Genomic DNA, 18,207 nt, shown 5'->3' with positions numbered 1-18,207 from the left:
GCAATGTATTCTCTGACAGAGAATCATTAACAACATGTCAGGAATTAATGATTCCTGACAATTTGCACTTGTATTCTGAACATTATGTTGATTATCAGCTTAAAAAAAAACTCCTTTTTCTCTTTGCAGTAAAATTTATCATTGTCTTTATATTGGGTTCAGGCAAAGGAAGTATAAAATTAGTTTTATTTATCACATATTTCCACAAACTGTAGTTTAAGTTATTCAAACAAGAGTTTTAACTGCTTTATGCAAAACTCCTGATGTGATTTTTTTAGCAATGGAAATCAAAATCCAAGTAAAAAATATATTTCCTCATTATTTTAATTAGGCATGCAAGAAAAGAGCATTTGTGAAAAAGTTTTATTTTTGTCAGCTACATAGTGGGATAGAATTTAAATGCTTGTATTTTTGATCCTGCACAGGAATTACTGAAGAAATCTTAAATGATATGAATACCCAGTTATGCCATTTGTCCTTATTCTGGACACATCAAATACAGAAATCAGTGTAATAATGGAAACCCTGATCATCCAGATAGATCCAAAATAAATCATTTCTCATAAAGCTGAATTAAGTATAAAATATTCTATTGGATATAAATATTGTCAAATTTAAAAGTGATAAAAAAACAAAATACATATGACTGTCAATTTATTTCTGCTAATTAGCAGAAATAAATTGACAGTTATATGTATTTTGTTTCAATGTAAACTTCAAAACAATTCAGAACAGAATGAGATAATAGTAAAAATGATCAATTTGAACATCTCAAATAGTTTTCATGAACATTGAGATAATGAAACATAATTTCCATAAAGGTTCATACAAACATTAAAATGAGAAGTTGTGTGTACCCCATTGGAACTCTATTTTCAAAACATCTGTTAATTGTTAAAAGCATTTCTTTAAAATAGAATTTGTTTAGGTCATCTTGTCATGAAAACATATTTATAAGTTTCTTATATTAGCTTCTATATGACTAGAACTAGTGGACTATAGACTAGAACTTGGACATAGCATCAAGATTCAGGGGAATTGATTTGAGGCTGTGATAAGGAGAAACACTTTTCAAAGAGAGTAGTAATGCATTTGTAGATTTTTCAGCCCATGTATGCAGAATAGGCTACATCACTAAATATCTTTCAGACACAGTTAGATCCTTGCATGGAATAGGCACACTGATGGCACTGAGCCCATGGTCAGATAGCCATGACCTTACTGAATGGTGGAGCAGGTCAGATGAGTGAGATGGACCTAATCCTTCTCCTATTTCTTTTGTTCTTATTTTCTATGGGGAGCTTATTCCTCAGTAAGAGCACCCAATAAATGAGGCCTGCTTAACAGTTAACATTTATAAAATCAAGTAAGTCATCCATAATGTCAGAAAAGGTTCTCAAACTACTTACTTTGTAGCAAAATGAAGGAGTTGAGCACACATGTGAGAAGCATTAATGAAAGAGGCTTAAGCTTGATCAAAAAGTAAGGTTTTAATGAGTTTTAAAGAAAGTGATAGAGGTATGCAGGCTGCGATATTTTTCAAAGCATTTTAGATAAAAAGGCTAAATCAGCTGATAAATTCATGGCTTAGGATGACTGAAGTAAAGGGGGAGGAAAAATAAATCAGAAATGGCAGCTTATTGTTATGGCAGAAATAGGGCAGGAAAAGTGATGGATTGGTATATACTTTGAAGGACAATATGATTTGGAAATGGTAAAGGAGAGGTGACAATACCAAAGGAAAAATGAGAAGTTAGTACATGGGCAACAGAATTTTCAAAAAAATACAACTTGTGAACTGCAAAATTGGGGGAATCATCAAAGCAAATATTAAATTTAACAAGTCTGAAATTGGCTGATGCCTGTATTTATCACATAGGGCCCTGAAAGACTGTGGGTGGAATTAATAGACCTTCAGCATTGAGAAGGTAAGCTAGGATTTAGTATTAAATCTCATCTCAAATGAGGCAAAGTACAGGCCAATTGGCTAATGATGTTGCACTGACCTTTTAATCTATGCCAAGATCAATCTAATCTTTTTCTCCCACATAGCCCTCCATTCTTTTTTCATCCATGTATCTAAGGGTTTCTTAAATGGTCCAAATGTATCTGCCTCTCTTACCGCCCCTGGCAGTGTATTTCACGCACTTACCACTTCGTATAAAAACCTTTCTGACATCCCCTCTATACCTTCCTTCAATCACCTTAAAATTATGCTCTCTCGTATCAGCACTGCAACACCACCAACCTTTGTGTCATCTACAAAGATATGTGCACATGCACTGGCATATCATTTAATTTAGTTTGTACGATCTACTAGAGAGACAAAAACAGTGTTAATAGTCTACATTTAGAGTAGGTGCCAAATATGCAAATAGTATTACACACATGTTGAATAGCTCACAGAGAATTAATGAATTGTTTAATAGGGATGTCAGCAGAGAGGCAGCATAAAGACAGAGTTGGATAGCATCATTATACCAGGTTTACAAATGGTGTAGCAAGAAGATGAAGAGGTGTGGAGAACATTGTTTGTTGGAGTGGCTGGAACTTGAAGTACACTCAAAAAGATTGTGAGCAGCTAGAAAGAGAATACTTCATATTTTATTTCTTGAAACAAAAGGTCATGGATTTTAAAACCCTGAACTGAAACTTTGCAGATTTAGAAACTTCCATTTTGAGAGTCTCTGCTCTGATATCATCATTCCCCCATCTCTCCAATCTTTGCTGGAGTTGGGCAACGTTATAGCATGTGTTCACTGGAACAGCTGTGGAGCTTACATATCCAATTTCTGAAGCAACAATAACTGAGAAGTTGATTAAAATTTTCAAGAGTTACTAAAAGTTACAACCACTGCACAGAAGCCAGAAACAACAATTTATTTATTTTCTGCTTTATGTCAGTTTATTAGAGTAAATGAATTATCCCCGACAGTCAAGTATCATTCCTTGGTTGTTTGGCTTTATTCGGCAGCGTGATTACTTTGGTTTACATGAACGCTGGTGGACAATCAATCTGTCTGGGAGGAAAGTACGCCCACAGATGTCAGAAGGCACCGGCTGGTCTTGGGAGCTTCTCCAAGCTGCCTCATTTAAAGCATCAATATCATATGTTCCTTTACCTGGAAAATTGAGGGAAAGGAAAGAAATAAACGCATCATTACTATGTGCAAAACAAGTCTAATGAATATTTTAGGTGGACCATTTTAACAAGAGAAATAAAGCCTCTATATTTCATCTACTTCAAGATATCAGTTATTAATCACAAGCAATATTTGTCTATAGATTCTGACTTTTCAGTATTTATGAAGCATTTGCTTGGGGCTGTTCTGCAGAAATGAAATAGCCATTATGCACTGGCACTAATTTCTATCACTATTTCCGCAGGAGTGGTGAAGAAGGCTTTTGGCCTATTGGCTTTCATTAATCAGGGTCGTGAATTGGGATGTTTTGTTGCAGGTATACAAACCATTGGTGAGACCACATTTGGAGTATTGTGTTCAGTGTTGTGGTCACCCTGTTACAGGAAAATTGCCACAACGCTGGAAAGAGTGCAGAGGCAATTTACAAGCATGTTACCAGGACTCAAGAGACTGGGTCATGGATAAAGCTTGATCAGAATGGGACTTTATTTCTTGGAGTGTAGGATATTGAGGGATGATGCACTCTTTTTCCTGGGATTGTAGAATTAAGAACTAGAGGACGCAGGTTTAGTGTGAAAGGGAATAAAATTAATGGGAACCTGAGCAGCATTTTTTACACTAAGAGTGTGTCTGTACATGTTTCCAGAGGAGGTAGTTGAGGTATATTGACAACATTTAAGAGACATTTGCATATATACATGGTTCGGAAAAGTTTGGAGGATATGGACCAAATATAGACAAATGGGACTTATTTAGGGGGCACCTTAGTCAGCATGGACAAGTTAGGACAAAATGCACAACTCAGGTAAGACAATGGTATAATCACATCATATAAGACGGTAATAATAAACCTGATTCTAATTCTGGCTTGTTCCTATGCTTTGCACAGAAAATGAGCAAGAGATGTCAGATCACTGGATTTCTGGTACTGCCAACATCATACCCTCTCTGTTTACAAGAAATTGGTGCGGAGATATTAAGCAAGCTTTCGAGACAGTAAGGCAGTGGTGAGCACAAAGGATGCCAGCGCCAATATTGTGCTCTGGAAAATATCACCCTGGGCTACATGAACATTGAAAGTCAGATTCCTTGGTTCTAGGTGTTTACAAAAAGGATGCTTGCAGGACATTACATAAATGTGCGGGCACAGGGGATGATATATGAGATGCAGTAGATATCAAAGCACTTACAGAGTCTGCCAGCTATGATGCATAGATTTTCAGAAACATTTAGGACGGTGTATTGGCAATCTGAGTATTTCTCAGATTTCCTTACTACATTGAAGCAAGGCATTTGACCCACTGAATCTGTGCTGGCTCTCTAAGCATTCCCTCACTTACTTATCTGTAACCTATTCTCTCTCAGATTCCCATTAATTGCCCTTTGTTTCCTGTACCACTCACTAGCAGTAGGAGTCATTTATGTGGTCAGAGAACCAAACAACCAGCACAGCTTGAGGTGAGGGGAGAAACTGGAGCATTCAGGTTAAATGCACATAACCATAGGGAATACCTACAAACTCCACACATTGAGCGAAGCAGCAGCACTACCTGCTGTACGTTTGCTGACAAAAAAAGGCATAAGGATGAAAGACCAAAAGTAAAGATAAATATTTGGTATAAATTCCATATGGATGTCTTTTGAAATAAAATTGCTATTGTAGAGAATGTAGTAGAATGTGAGCTATTTAAATCTATGAGAATCCTCCCATATGGCTGTTTTTAAAATTATGTTATCGTGATGTCGGATCCTTTCTTCTTGTTCCACGGGCCACTGTTTGAATGTTCTGAACAGACCTGACCTGTTGAATCTGGTCTTCATCAGACCAGTTGTTGTGCATTATTCATGACAGTTAAACTTCCAGGATTCAACTGAATCGCTCACATTCCACAGTATAACTAACTGATTCTTCCAACTAAGAAGAGGGTAAGTTGGAAATCTATTGATGCACAAGGGAAGCTGGTTCCATTTGACCCTTATTTGTAAATAATTTTGTCTGTGTTGATTCTCAGTGACATTGTACAATTATTTTCATTGAAATATATCAGAATCCATACAAGCATAGTTAAACAGATCAAAAGGCCAATACAATTTCTGCGCATTGTCAACAAGATTAATAGAACAATAAAGATCACACTTTGTGTGACTATCAACTAAATTCATTTTAAAGAGACGATGATGTGGAGTTTAGTTTGGATCCATGGATACAAATAACTTGGTGGCGGAGTGAATTTGTCAGGATTGGGGATGAAATTAATAACAAAGGGAAAGGTGTGCCAGCTAAAACTATTGCTTGTTGCTCATTGCAAATTGTAATCTTGATGATTATTTGCTTATTATGCTACTACAAAAGTGTATAAAAATGTAAACTTACTTGTGTAGAATGTGTTTATATTTGGTTTTGATTTAAAAATGTAATAAATCTTTTCTTTAGCTTATACAGTCCTAAAGATTGAACAATCATTTACTGGATTGAAAAAAAACATCAATCACCAGCTTTTGTTGATTGGTTGGTTGGCTGGTTGTGATTCAGAACTTGCACCAAGACAGTGAGCAAGTCAGCCTATTTTATATAACCATGCCTCCCACTACTTGTGATCTGAATTTTCAACATCTGCAATGTTGGTTCCCTCATCAGCTGTGGTTTTGATCTTGCACTAGAATGCAGAACATCAAAGGTACTAACATATGAAGTCAATTCCTTAGTTTTTAGAGGTATTGCCAGTAACGTTGCAAGTAAGGGAAATAATTAGTGGCTAACAGTTTAATACAGAAGTGGCCTTGCATGGTGAGATTTAATTTCCTAACATATTCATTTTAAAAGTAACAAATAAGCTAACCAGTCTGAAGGCTCTTTTACATGCATTGGGTATCTGAATAGAGTTAATAATCAAAGGAAACACAGCTTTAGCTGCTGAAACAGCTGTCTTGAAATCAGAGACAATGTGATAGGAAAGCACATTTCATACCGACCACACCATCAAAATATTCCTGGATGAAATGTTGGAAAGTGAGCAAGTTACACAATGAAGAAACCTTAACCAATTTAGACAGAAAGATCATGATGTTACAGAAATACCTCTCTCATATATCCTTTAAGTGAAAAATAAAATGATAAAACTGTGATTTAAGTGATATGGAAAGGTAAGGTTCATCACATAAGCAAGAGAATATGAGGATGAAAAAATATTGTATGAACCATATAAAGAGTCTTCACTAGTCCACAATGTAATAATGAAAAGGGGGAAGGCAAATAATGGCTTAATGTGTTTTAAAGTTTGTTGTAATATATAACCAAGAGCAAAACAGTGGGACACTTAGGACAATGTATCAAAATAGATGTAGAAAGTAAAATATCTGCTATTGAAATTAATTAGATAATCATTTGTAACTCCTTTGCAAATGAAGCAGACCATACCTAGGTAACAGTCAGGAATGGGCACAGAGTGATAAGTGTACCATAAATCTACAAGACCATGACTTTCTCTACAACCTTCCCTTGACACTCAGTGGCATGTCCCCCACCATCAACATTCTCACGCCCACATTTGACCAGAAATTCAAATGGATCAGCAAGGAAAGTAAAACAAGAACAGGTCAGAGGAAGCAAAGGGTCTAATTAATACAGTGACAGGAGAGTGGATGGTAGGGTAAGTAAACAAGTGTTTGTGTGGTGATTTTTAGAATCTGACAAAGCGTCTGGGGACTGAGGTTCTCCCAATATTTAAGAGGAATCTGGACAAACAAATGAACCATGAAGACGTTGAAGGTGGCAGACTATGTGCCAGAGATTCAGATCAGTATAGATGGTTACTCAGTGATCAGCACGGACATGGTGGGCCACAAGGTCTGTTTCTGTGCTGTTTGAGCCCATGGCGAATTGAGTGTGCAAACACGAAGAAATCTGCAGATGCTGGAAATTCACACAAAATGCTGGTGGAACACAGCAGGCCAGGCAGCATCTATAAGAAAAAGTACAGTCGATGTATTGGGCCCAGACCCTTCATCAGGACTAACTGAAAGAAGAGATAGTAAGAGATTTGAAAGTGGGGCGGGGGAGATCCGAAATGATAGGAGAAGACAGGAGGGGGAAGGATAAAGCTAAGAGCTGGAAAGTTGATTGGCAAAAGGGATACAGAGCTGGAGAAGGGAGAGGATCATGGGATGGGAGGCCTGGGGAGAAAGAAAGGGGGAGGGGAGCACCAGAGAAAGATGGAGAGCAGGCAAGGAGTAATTGTGAGAGGGACAGAGAGAGAAAAAAAGGGGGGGGAATAATTAGTAAATAAATAAGGGATGGGGTAAGAACAGGAGGGGGGCATTAACGGAAGTTAGAGAAATCAATGTTCATGCCACCAAGTTGGAGTCTACCCAGATAGAATATAAGGTGTTGTTCCTCCAACCCAAGTGTGGCTTCATCTTGACAGTAGAGGAGGCCATGGATTGAGATATCAGAATGGGAATGGGACATGGAATTAAAATGTGTGGCCACTGGGAGATCCTGCTTTCTCCAAAATCCATGGCTTCTGCCACCAATTTGGAGGAGTGTAGCATGCACATGGGAATACCATCACATGCAGATTGTCCTCCAAGTCACACGCCACCCTGACTTGCCAATTCTTCGTCATCTAACCCAGCAGGTTTGTGGGAATGTCTTCAAAGGATCTCCAGTAGTTCACCACTATCTTCTCAAGTTCAGGGATGGGCAACAATTTTTTTTCCTTTTCTCCAATAACCACCAGATCCCAAAAATACATTTAAAATTTTAATAAACTTGTTTTAATTCCATCCAAAGACAACAGGAGAATCTATGAAGGGATTGGTGATAGCTGTTAATATGAGTGACTTCTGCACATATGGAAAACCACATATTTAGCTCAATTAATTTATAACGTTCATAGGAATTATCACCCTTTCATCAGTAGATCTACTTTCATATTATCAGTTCACCCAGGAATTTACTGACCACAGTGACCACAGCTTTCAAGTACACACTGCAACATAAAGCATCTTTATTTTCTCATTGCATTGGTGCTTCTTGGCTTATTACTAGTGCCCAAAGGTAACATATTGCTCTTTGTTTCCACAAGACTTCGCCTACGTACAAGTATATCTTTCCTTATAAATTTAAATGCAGGAGCATATTATAAGTAAAATATAGACACCGAAGATACATGCGCCTTCCTTCCACGTTGGAATTTCATGTTGCTCATATAACATGTGCTGTGTAACAGGGATATGGTCGGGACAGTGAGAACAGGTATTTCAAGCAACAAAATGGCAGGTGTAGTACCTACCTGAAGACTTCTAAAGACGAGAAGTAGATTGTGGTTTGTAATTTGTTTTGTTGGCGGTTGCCCAGTAGGCCATAAGACATAGGACAGAATGAAGCCAACTGGCTCACTCAGTCTGCTTTGCATTCCATCATGGCTGATTTATTATTCCTCTCAACCCCATTCTCCTGCCTTCTCCCCATAACTTCCAACAACCTTAATAATCAAGAATTTATCAGCTTCTGCATGAAATATACTAGTGGCTTGGCCTCCACAACTGTCTGTGGCAATGAATTTGGCAGATTCACCATCCTTTGGCTAAAGTAGTTGGTGCTTGTACTGGTTTTGAATGAAGCAGGATCTGGGATGATTGGCAGGATAGGAAAAGAAATGTGTACAGCTGGAGAATACTGCCAACAGCACCTTTAATCTTAGAATATCTTATATAAATGTGGAACCATTGTTTAAAAGGATAGGAAAAAACAAGCCAGGAGACCACTGGCTGACGAATCCGATATCAGTGGTGGGTGATTCTGAAGAGAAGGTAGGATTCGGTACAGTTACCACTGCTTTGTGCGTGGAAAGTCAGGTCTGAAAGATCTCTGCAGCACACACAAAATGCTGGAAGAACTCAGCAGGCCAGGCAGCATCTATGGAAAACAGTACAGTCAACATTTCAGGAGAAAACCAAGCATTTTGTGTGTGTTGCTTCGATTTCCAGCATCTGCAGATTTTCTCTTGTCTGGAAGATCTCTTGGAGTTCTTTCAAGGAGGTAATTGGGGTAGGGCATGGATGTTGTCTGTATGGAATTTAGCAAGGTCTATGACAAGATCCCTCATGGCAAGCTAGTTTGGAAGATTAGATTGTATGGGATCAATGGGGAGATAGCAGATTGAATTTAGTGGTAGGAAGCAGAGGGTGATAGTCAACAGTTATTTCTTGGTCTGGACGCCTCTGCCTATTGGTGTATCACAGGATTTGGTGCTGGGACCTTTATTGTTTGTAAGTTATACAAACAGTTTGGATGTAAATATACAGAGCGTGTTTATAGAGGTAAGTTTGTGGATGGTGCTAAAATAGGTGGTACGGTAGTGTAGAAGGTTGTGAAAAATTACAGAGGGGTCATGATCAGCTGGGTATGCTGGCTGAGGACTGGCACATGCCTTTCAATTAAGATAAATATGAGCTATTGCATTATGGGAGATCAAACCAGAGTTGGACTTGTACAGTGAACGATCGGGCCCTGGAGAGTCTTACGGAACAAAGGGGCCCACGAGTTAAACTACATAGTTCACTGAAAGTGGCATCACAGGAGCATAGGGTGGGGAAGGTGGTGTTTGCTACGGTGGCCTTCCTCAGGGCATTAAGTACAGGAGACAGGAAGTTATGTTACAGTTATCTACTTTCTGAAGAAATTTTACACATTTAATATACAGCCAATTAGGTGGAAATTTCAGCTTGAGCTATGAAAATATGAATATAAACCCATTAAAATCAAGCTGCCCAGAAAAGATAATTTGAGACAGGAAGTGTAACTTAATGACGTGTGTCAGCAACGCCTTTTTATAATGGTAACTGACCGCATGAAACAAACTATTCAGAATCAAACCCAAAATGCTGATATCTTGCCATCACATTTTAATCCTGTTATAACAGAAACATTAAATAACTAAATCTAATGTGCACCTACCCTTGATAGGCCTGACTTCAGGTTTTTTGGGTTCAGGCCCCCTGAGGTGCTTTGGAAGCTGGTCATTTTCAATGTGCCATTTTTTTAAGCACTGGGGTTCATGGATACTTATTGATGTCGTTCCATATTCTCGACCACAAATGTAGCAGAACACTGTTTGTGGACGTCTAGCTGCTGGTGGCTAGAGACAATTGTAAAATGTCAGTCTCCTAATACTAAACAAAATGTACTGTATTATTCAAAAGCCACGATGCATTAAGAGTATGGACTTGGGACTGAACTAAACTGGGCAGTAATATTTCGACAGCGCCAGTAGATTTGCATGCCTTACACTTCCCAACCTAAACAAAACCTTCAGATGGCAAGACCAAACAATGACGTGAATATACACATGTCATTGGATGGCTTTGTTAATAGGTTCAAATGCATATTCAGAGATACACTTCCATATTGTTGTAGCAACAGACTAGACTGGAATAATTAAGTCAGATTATTGATGTAATAGTTGAGGAGTAATTCCATACACTGAATTAATGACTAAACAGTGAGTAAGCATGTCAACTTCTGTTTTAGCAGAAATATGCATGAACCTACAAGTTTAATGATGGTAACACTGCAGTAGATCTGATCTCAGACAATGATGAGTTGAATTACATTGAAGGAGATAGAGAGCTTAGTAACGTGATGTCATGACAGCAACCCTTCACCTTTCCTCTGTCAGCAAAACAAAAGAACAAAACAGAATTGACTTCAGAATGGAGATCGATCCACATGCATGTGTCTACATTAATGGTGTTAAGGTTGAGAGAATGCAGAGTTTCAAGTTCCTAGCAGGGAACATTATCCTAGCCTGACCTGGTCAAACCATGTAGATATTGCAGCCAGGAAAGCTCAGTACTGACTCTATCAACTACTCTACTTCCATCAACACACATCAAAGTTGCTGGTGAATGCAGCAGGCCAGGCAGCATCTCTAGGAAGAGACTCTGCCACTCTACTTCCATAGGAGGATATAGAACTTTGACATGACCCTGTTGACTCTTACCAATTTTTATCATTGTACCACAGAAAGGATCTTATCTGGATGCAGGACTGCTTGGTATTGTAACTGCTCTGCACTTTACCAAAAGCAACTGCAAAACACACAAAAAGCTGGAGGAACTCAGCAGGCCAGGCAGCATCTATGGAAAGAGTACAGTCCATGTTTCGGGCCGAGACCCTTCAGCAGGACTGGAGGAAAAAAAACAAGAAGAGTAAAGTTAAAAGGTGGGGGAATGGGAGGGAGAAACACAGGTGACAGGTGAAATTGGAAAGGAGAGGGGTGAAGTAAGGAGCTGGGAACTTGATTGGTGAAAGAGATAAAGGGCTGGAGAAGGGGGAATCTAATAGGAGAGGACAGAAGGCCATGGAAGAAAGAAAAGGGTGGGGAAGTACCAGAGGGAGTTGATAGGCAGTAAAGGAGATATGGTGAGAGAGGGAGAAAGGGATGGGGAATGGTGAAGGGGGTGGCCATTACCAGAAGTTTTGAGAAAATGATGTTCACACCATCAGGTTGAAAGCTACCCAGATGGAATATAAGGTGTTGTTCCTCCAACCAGAGTGTGGCCTCATCGTGACAATAGAGGAGGCCATGGATAGTGATCTTGGAATGGGAATGGGAAGTGGGATCAAAACGGGTGGCCACTGGGAGATTCTGCTTTTTCTGGCAAATGGAGCATGGGTGCTCGGCAAAACAGTCTCCCAATCTACAGTGGGTCTCACCGATATACAGGAGGCCACACCGGGAGCACCGGACACAGTATGACCCCAACAGACTCGCAGGTGAAGTGTCACTTCACCTGGAAGGACTGTTAAGGACCCTGGATGGTAGTGAGGGAGGAGGGCAGGTGTAGCAAATGTTCTGCTTGCAAAGATAAATGCCAGGAGGGAGATTAGTGGGGAGGAACGAAAGAATAAGGGAGTTGCGTAGGGAGCGATCTTTGCGGAAAGCAGAACCTGGAGGGGAGGGAAAGATGTGCTTGGTGGTGGGATCCCATTTGAGATGGCGGAAGTTGTGGAGAATTATGTGCTGGATGCGGAGGCTGGTGGGGTGGTAGATGAGGTCAAGAGGAACCCTAGCCCTGGTAGGGTGGTGGGAGGATGGAGTGAGAACAGACGTGCGTGAAATGAAACAGATACGCTTGAGGGCAGCGTTGATGGTGCAGGAAGGAAAGCCCCTTTCTTTGAAGGAGGAGGACATCTCCTTCATTCTGGAATGAAAAGCCTCATCCTGAGAGCAGATGCGGCGGAGATGGAGGAATTGAGAGAAGGCATTTTTACAAGTAACAGTGTGGGAATCAGTATTGTCCAGGTAGCTGTGAGAGTCTGTGGGTTTATAATAGACATCAGTGGATAAGCTGTCTCCAGAGATAGAGGCAGAGAGATTGAGAAAGGGGAAGGAGGTGTTGGAAAAGGACCAGGTAAATTTGAGGACAGGGTGGAAGTTGGATGCAAAGTGGATGATGTCGACGAGTTCCTCACGAGTGCAGGAGGCAGCACTGAGGCAGCTGTCGAGGTAGCGTAGGAAAAGTGGGGACAGTCACCAGTGCAGGCTGTTCCAATAGCCGACAAAAAGGCAGGCATATCTGGGGCCCATGTGAATGCTCATGGCTACATCTTTTGTTTTAAGGAAGTGGGAGGAGCCAAAGGAGGAATTATTAAGAGTGAGGACAAGTTCCACTAGATGGAGGACAGTGGTAGTGGAGGGGAACTGGTTGGCTCTGGTGCCCAGAAAGAAACGGAGAGCTATGAGGCCTTTCTGGTGTGGGATGGAGGTGTACAGGGACTGGACAGCTGTAGTAAAAATAAAACAATGGAGGCCAGAGAACTTGAAATCATTGAAAAGATCAAGAGCGTGTGAAGCGTCACGGATGTAGGTAGACAAGAAACTACAGAGTTTTGGACATAGCTCAACATATCATGGAAACCACCTTTCCTCTATAGACTCTGACTCAGTCAGCATAATCAAAGACATTGTCCACCTCTTCCATTAAGTAGAGAATATAAAAGTTGAAAGTATGTGCTCGCAGGCTCAAGGATAGCTTCTGTACTGCTGTTATAAGACAATTAAATAGTTTCCTGGTACAATAAGTTGGAACCTTGACCTCACAATCTACTTCGTTGTGATTTTGCACTTTATTGTTTACCTGCACTGGACTTTCTCTGTAACTGTTATTGTTTTACTTTGTTCTACCTCAATGCACTTTATAATGGTTTTATCTGAATGAACAGTATGCAAAACAACTTATCTCAGTACATGCGACAATCATCAATTAAAACCTAAAACCAGAAACCAAAAAACCTTGTTGTCATTTAAACAATGTATAAAATATATATATTAATAAGTTCCATGTGAATTTTTTTGTGTTTCCTCAGTGGTCCACTATTTGTATGCGACTCTCTGTAAAATGATCCTTCAAAGTTTCTCATCCTTGTTAATGAAAGATCTATTCTTCAAACTAGGACAAACAAGTTTTGGGAAATTTTCCTCTAACTTCCTTGTGTTTCCCATACTTTTTCTGACATATGACTTCCTAATCCCTGTTTTTAGGGGGATTTCAGTACTTCTGTTATGTAGGTAAAGGTCAGAGGGGAAAAAAGGCAGTGCACTTGTACTGAAGGTGCCAAGTGCAAGTCCTGCCTGGGTCACAAAAGGATTCCGTACCTGCAAAGTGATTGCAAACTACCAGTTTGCAAGTAGGAAATGCAGCCCCGAACTGAGCAGAAGACACATGCAGCCGGAAAATCCATCCCATTAGTCTCCCAAACACTCATGTACATATTATGGGCTGTACATAAGACAGGCGTTAGTATACTAGGGAGTACTTGTAGGGGGTTGCAGCAGGTGGCTAAGGAAATGAGGAAAGCACAAAAGCTTAGAATTCTCAGTTTTATTTCAGAGTGTATTTAATAGTTGAAGATCTCCAGCATACAGTCGTTTAATATCAAAGCCCAGCTATGTTTACATTCGACTACTTATAAATAAAAAAAAGGAATGGACTTCATCATTCTGCTAGGATTTACATCAACTAGCAATTATTTAGCAATGTCATATGTAAGTTGTTCCAATCTTTCTGATTTGGAGATTTGCATTCTCAATACCCAATTTGCAGTAACTGATATCCGATGCTATACCACCCTGCTGCCCATTATTCAACCCTCTTGCACAATTAAATGACACCCTGACTATTAACATATTGAATTAAGATCCTTGTCCTCAGACCCACTGAAGTCTTTGGTCACCTTATATTTACAATCTTTTGCTTCTTTAAGTGCAACAGCATCCTCTGGATCAGGCTTTCTGTGTACTGTTCAATCATTCTGCTTTTCTTTGACTTGAGAATATATTGGAAGTACTTGTTAGAAGAGGTACTGAAAGACTTACAGATTTGTAACTTGTGCTTGACTGAGGTATTTCTGATGATGCGCCTCCATCAGTTGATTTACAGCTTCTCTGGTGCACAGAAAGTTGATCAGGTGGGAATGTCCGACCACAGTTTTCGCAGGGAATGAGCTGGTCATTTCCGCTTGTGAATAGTGCTGTGTTTGCAACATTATCATCAAGTGAACCACCTACTTTTACAGGCTCTGGTTTTTTGGGTTCTGGTCTTTGCTGGTGCTTTGGTAATTTCTCATTCTCAATCCGCCAGTTCGCCAGGCACCGAGGCTCATGAATGACAATTGAATGCAATCCAAATTGCTTACACATATGTAACAAACCCTCTGAAGTTTTGACATTTCTTTTGTTTTCAAATATCTTGAACTACTGTTGTGGAAAGTTTTTCAATTAAAATTCTTGAATGATAGTTGACAATTTGTTATGGATATCCAATAAATGATGATGATTATATGATTTGAGTTTTTATACAAATAGATCTTCGTGTTTAAATCAATGTGAAGGTAAGTTTAATGAGTCAATTATGTCTCCACATGAAAATGTCCTATAGCTTATCTTTTTATCTGTTTGCTTCCTTTTAAAGCTTGATCAAGAATTGGGCATCAGGTAAGAGTCATCTTTTTCCACAATTCACACATGCAGATAATTGTCTGCACTTAGAGTGATTTGTCAAGTGATCTGTTTTTTTCAGAATTTGTAGCGGTGATGTAAGGTCCTGAGGCTTCATAGAAAATGTCTGAGAGAGATACAATGTTTTATTGGGAAGCAGTATCGTTTATAATTATCACATGGTATTTACAGAACGTTGTTTCGTTCCTCTTGAGAAATTCATGCAACACAGTTTAAGCCTTTGAAAGTATAAAATAATTTAATTAACATTTTTATGATCAATGGAAACATTAAAAATTATCAAAAGTATATAAAGTGTCTCTTGTATATTATACATATTTCTATATTAATATTATTTGATTTTGTTTATGACTGATTTGAGGTAGGGCAGAATCATTTGGAAGTTATTAAACAGTTTCTTTTCATTTTAACTTCAAGTGGGAGCTTTTCTGAAATATGGTCTTATGGACTACTATCACCCAATTCACCCCATTTGAAATTACCTTATCCAATTATGAGTCTTCTAACAGAATGATACAATAGTCACAGAACAGGTCATTTAACCCTTCAATTTTGTGCCACGGTTCTAGATGAGCACTGTGCCTTTCCCGCTCAAGCAATTTTGTTTCTTTGAAATATTGATCCAATTCTCATTTGAAAGGTATGACTGAATGTTCCTCTATCAGCCTGTTACATAATACATTCCAGATGCTAATAGTTCACTAATTTTCCTTTTTTGCTTGCTTCAGTCATCTTAAATTTATGTCTGGTTCATAATTCTTCAACTAATTGGAACCATTTCAATCCATCCTGCCTGGACTCCTCATTATTTTGAGCATCTCTGTCATATCTACTGTCAATCTTCCCAATGAAGAGCAACTCATTTACTCTTTCCCTATAATATTAACCCATTATTACTCCAGTATATCATTCCTAACCTTTCATATCCTTCCTATTGTGGAATTGCTGGAATTGGATCAATGCTCCTTTTGTGGGATAACTAGTAATTCATGGTAGCACATCAAAATTTCATATGCAGATAAATTAGAAACACAAATAATAATTATGGTGGAGTTCTTACAAAGTATAAAGGACCAACTTCTAACCCAAGATGTAAAGCGTCTAGAAAAGGATTTGCTATTGGGAACGAAATAGAACAAGTAAAAGTAAGGAGATATCTAAACAAGAGGGAGTTTTAGATGAAAGAGAATGACATAATTATGATAAAGCATAATTTTGAGTAGCTGAAAATAAAACTAAATAGAACTACAAGAAAATAGTCAACAATATTGACAATCAATAGTGAGGAACATTTAAATATTTTTCAACTGCATACAGGAAAATTATATTCCACTAAAGCAGGTGTCTGCAACATTTTATGCCATGGACCAATACCATTAAGCAAGGGGTCCATGGATGCCAGGATGGGAACCTCTGTACTAAAAAAGGAAAAGAAAATCTAACACTCACTAAACTCTTTGGAAGAAAAATGTATCAGGGAACAATGAAGTACAAGGAAAGAGGTGCACAATACACAGATATGAAAGGATTGCACGATAAGAGTGAATACTGAGGATTGGGAAAGAAGTCAAGAACAGTTCTGGTCACCTCATTACAGGAAAGATGTGGATGCTATAGAGAGAGTGCAGAGGAGATTTACAAGGATGTTCAAGCAACACACATCAAAGTTGCTGGTGAACGCAGCAGGCCAGGCAGCATCTCTAGGAAGAGGTACAGTCGACGTTTCAGGCTGAGACCCTTCGTCAGGACCCAGAGTCCTGATGAAGGGTCTCGGCCTGAAACGTCGACTGTACCTCTTCCTAGAGATGCTGCCTGGCCTGCTGCGTTCACCAGCAATTTTGATGTGTGTTGCTTGAATTTCCAGCATCTGCAGAATTCCTCGTGTTTACAAGGATGTTGCCTGGATTGGTCAGCATGTCTTATGAGGATAGATTGAGTGAACTTGGCCCCTCTCCTTGGAGTGACGGAGGATGAGAGGTGACCTGATAGAGGTGTATATGATGAGAGACATTGATTGTGTGAATATCCAGAGGCTTTTTCCCAGGGCTGAGATGGCTAACATGAGAGGGCATAGTTTTAAGGTGCTTGGAAGTAGGTACACGGTGGGGGGGGAGGCGGTGTCAAAAGTAAGTTTTTTACACAGAGAGTGGTGGGTGTGTGGAATGCACTGCCAGCGAATGTGGTAGAGGTGGATACAATAGGGTCTTTCAAGAGACCCTTAAATAGGTACATAGAGCTTAGAATAATAGAGCGCTACGTGGTAGAGAAATTCTAGGCAGCTTTTAGAGTAGGTTACATGGTTGGCACAACATTGTGGACTGAAGTGCTTGTAATGTGTTGTAGATTTGCTATGTTTTAATTAAGAAGGCAAGGAGGAACTATGAAACTAAATAAAGTAGTAAACTATTTCACAGATACATCGTTATAAAAGAAAGGATGGCATAGGAATAAGGGACAGAGTAGATAATAATAAGCCCATCTATGAAGCAAAGCTGAAATACTACGTCATCACTTTGCTTCAGTATCTTCCAGGGAGATACAATGTTGAAATTGATAAACAATTAAGTGTCTAATGCACTATCTCTTTTTTTAAATTTTATTTTTATTTGGATAAGGAATTCACAAGTACCATGTACTTTTTCCACACTTACAACCTTTTCCATTTTTTTATATGTATAAAACTATAATTATTTTTACATTCTTAAGTACACATTGAGATGATATAAAAGGAAATTAGACACTTAAATAGATAATTATGTACAGAGGTAATTCTAATCTATTAGGCTAAGTAATGGTATTAGTTGTTAAGAAACATAGTAACAATAGTTTCCATAAATCTCTTCTGGACCATTTCTTCTGGTCCAAAATGTTGTATGTAAGCCTATGTAAGACTGGTAGTAGAGTAAATACTGAAAGGCTTTTATTAACAGTAAAATGGACCAACGTCCATACTGAATATCTGTCCTGGACTGAGGGAGAAGCAGTGACACAATCACCTTTATTCAGGGGTCTGTGGGAGGAGCCACAGAAGCAGCCAG

The 18,207-nt window shown here is 39.0% G+C and overlaps 1 protein-coding gene across 8 annotated transcripts in view; it reads right to left on the bottom strand.

The window, feature by feature from the left end:
• Positions 1 to 934: 934 nt before the first annotated feature.
• LOC140211586 (zinc finger protein 474-like) overlaps positions 935 to 18,207 on the bottom strand; it is a 41,926-nt gene continuing 24,653 nt past the window's right edge. For 7 of the 8 annotated variants that reach the window (XM_072281463.1, XM_072281464.1, XM_072281458.1 and 4 more), the window contains 3 exons: positions 14,528 to 15,387; positions 10,105 to 10,285; positions 935 to 3,122 (listed from right to left, as the gene is read on the bottom strand). In XM_072281463.1, coding sequence (XP_072137564.1) covers positions 2,980 to 3,122; positions 10,105 to 10,285; positions 14,528 to 14,851 — 648 coding nt within the window. In that variant the 5' untranslated portion in view covers positions 14,852 to 15,387 and the 3' untranslated portion in view covers positions 935 to 2,979. The remainder of the gene's footprint in view (positions 3,123 to 10,104; positions 10,286 to 14,527; positions 15,388 to 18,207) is intronic. The other variant, XR_011889517.1, reaches the window with a different exon arrangement.

This window comes from Mobula birostris, chromosome 17 (genome assembly GCF_030028105.1).
Source record: "Mobula birostris isolate sMobBir1 chromosome 17, sMobBir1.hap1, whole genome shotgun sequence".
Taxonomy (NCBI): Eukaryota; Metazoa; Chordata; class Chondrichthyes; order Myliobatiformes; family Myliobatidae; genus Mobula; species Mobula birostris.
Note: the sequence above shows the minus strand (reverse complement) of the source record. Positions and strands in the feature narration are given on the sequence as shown.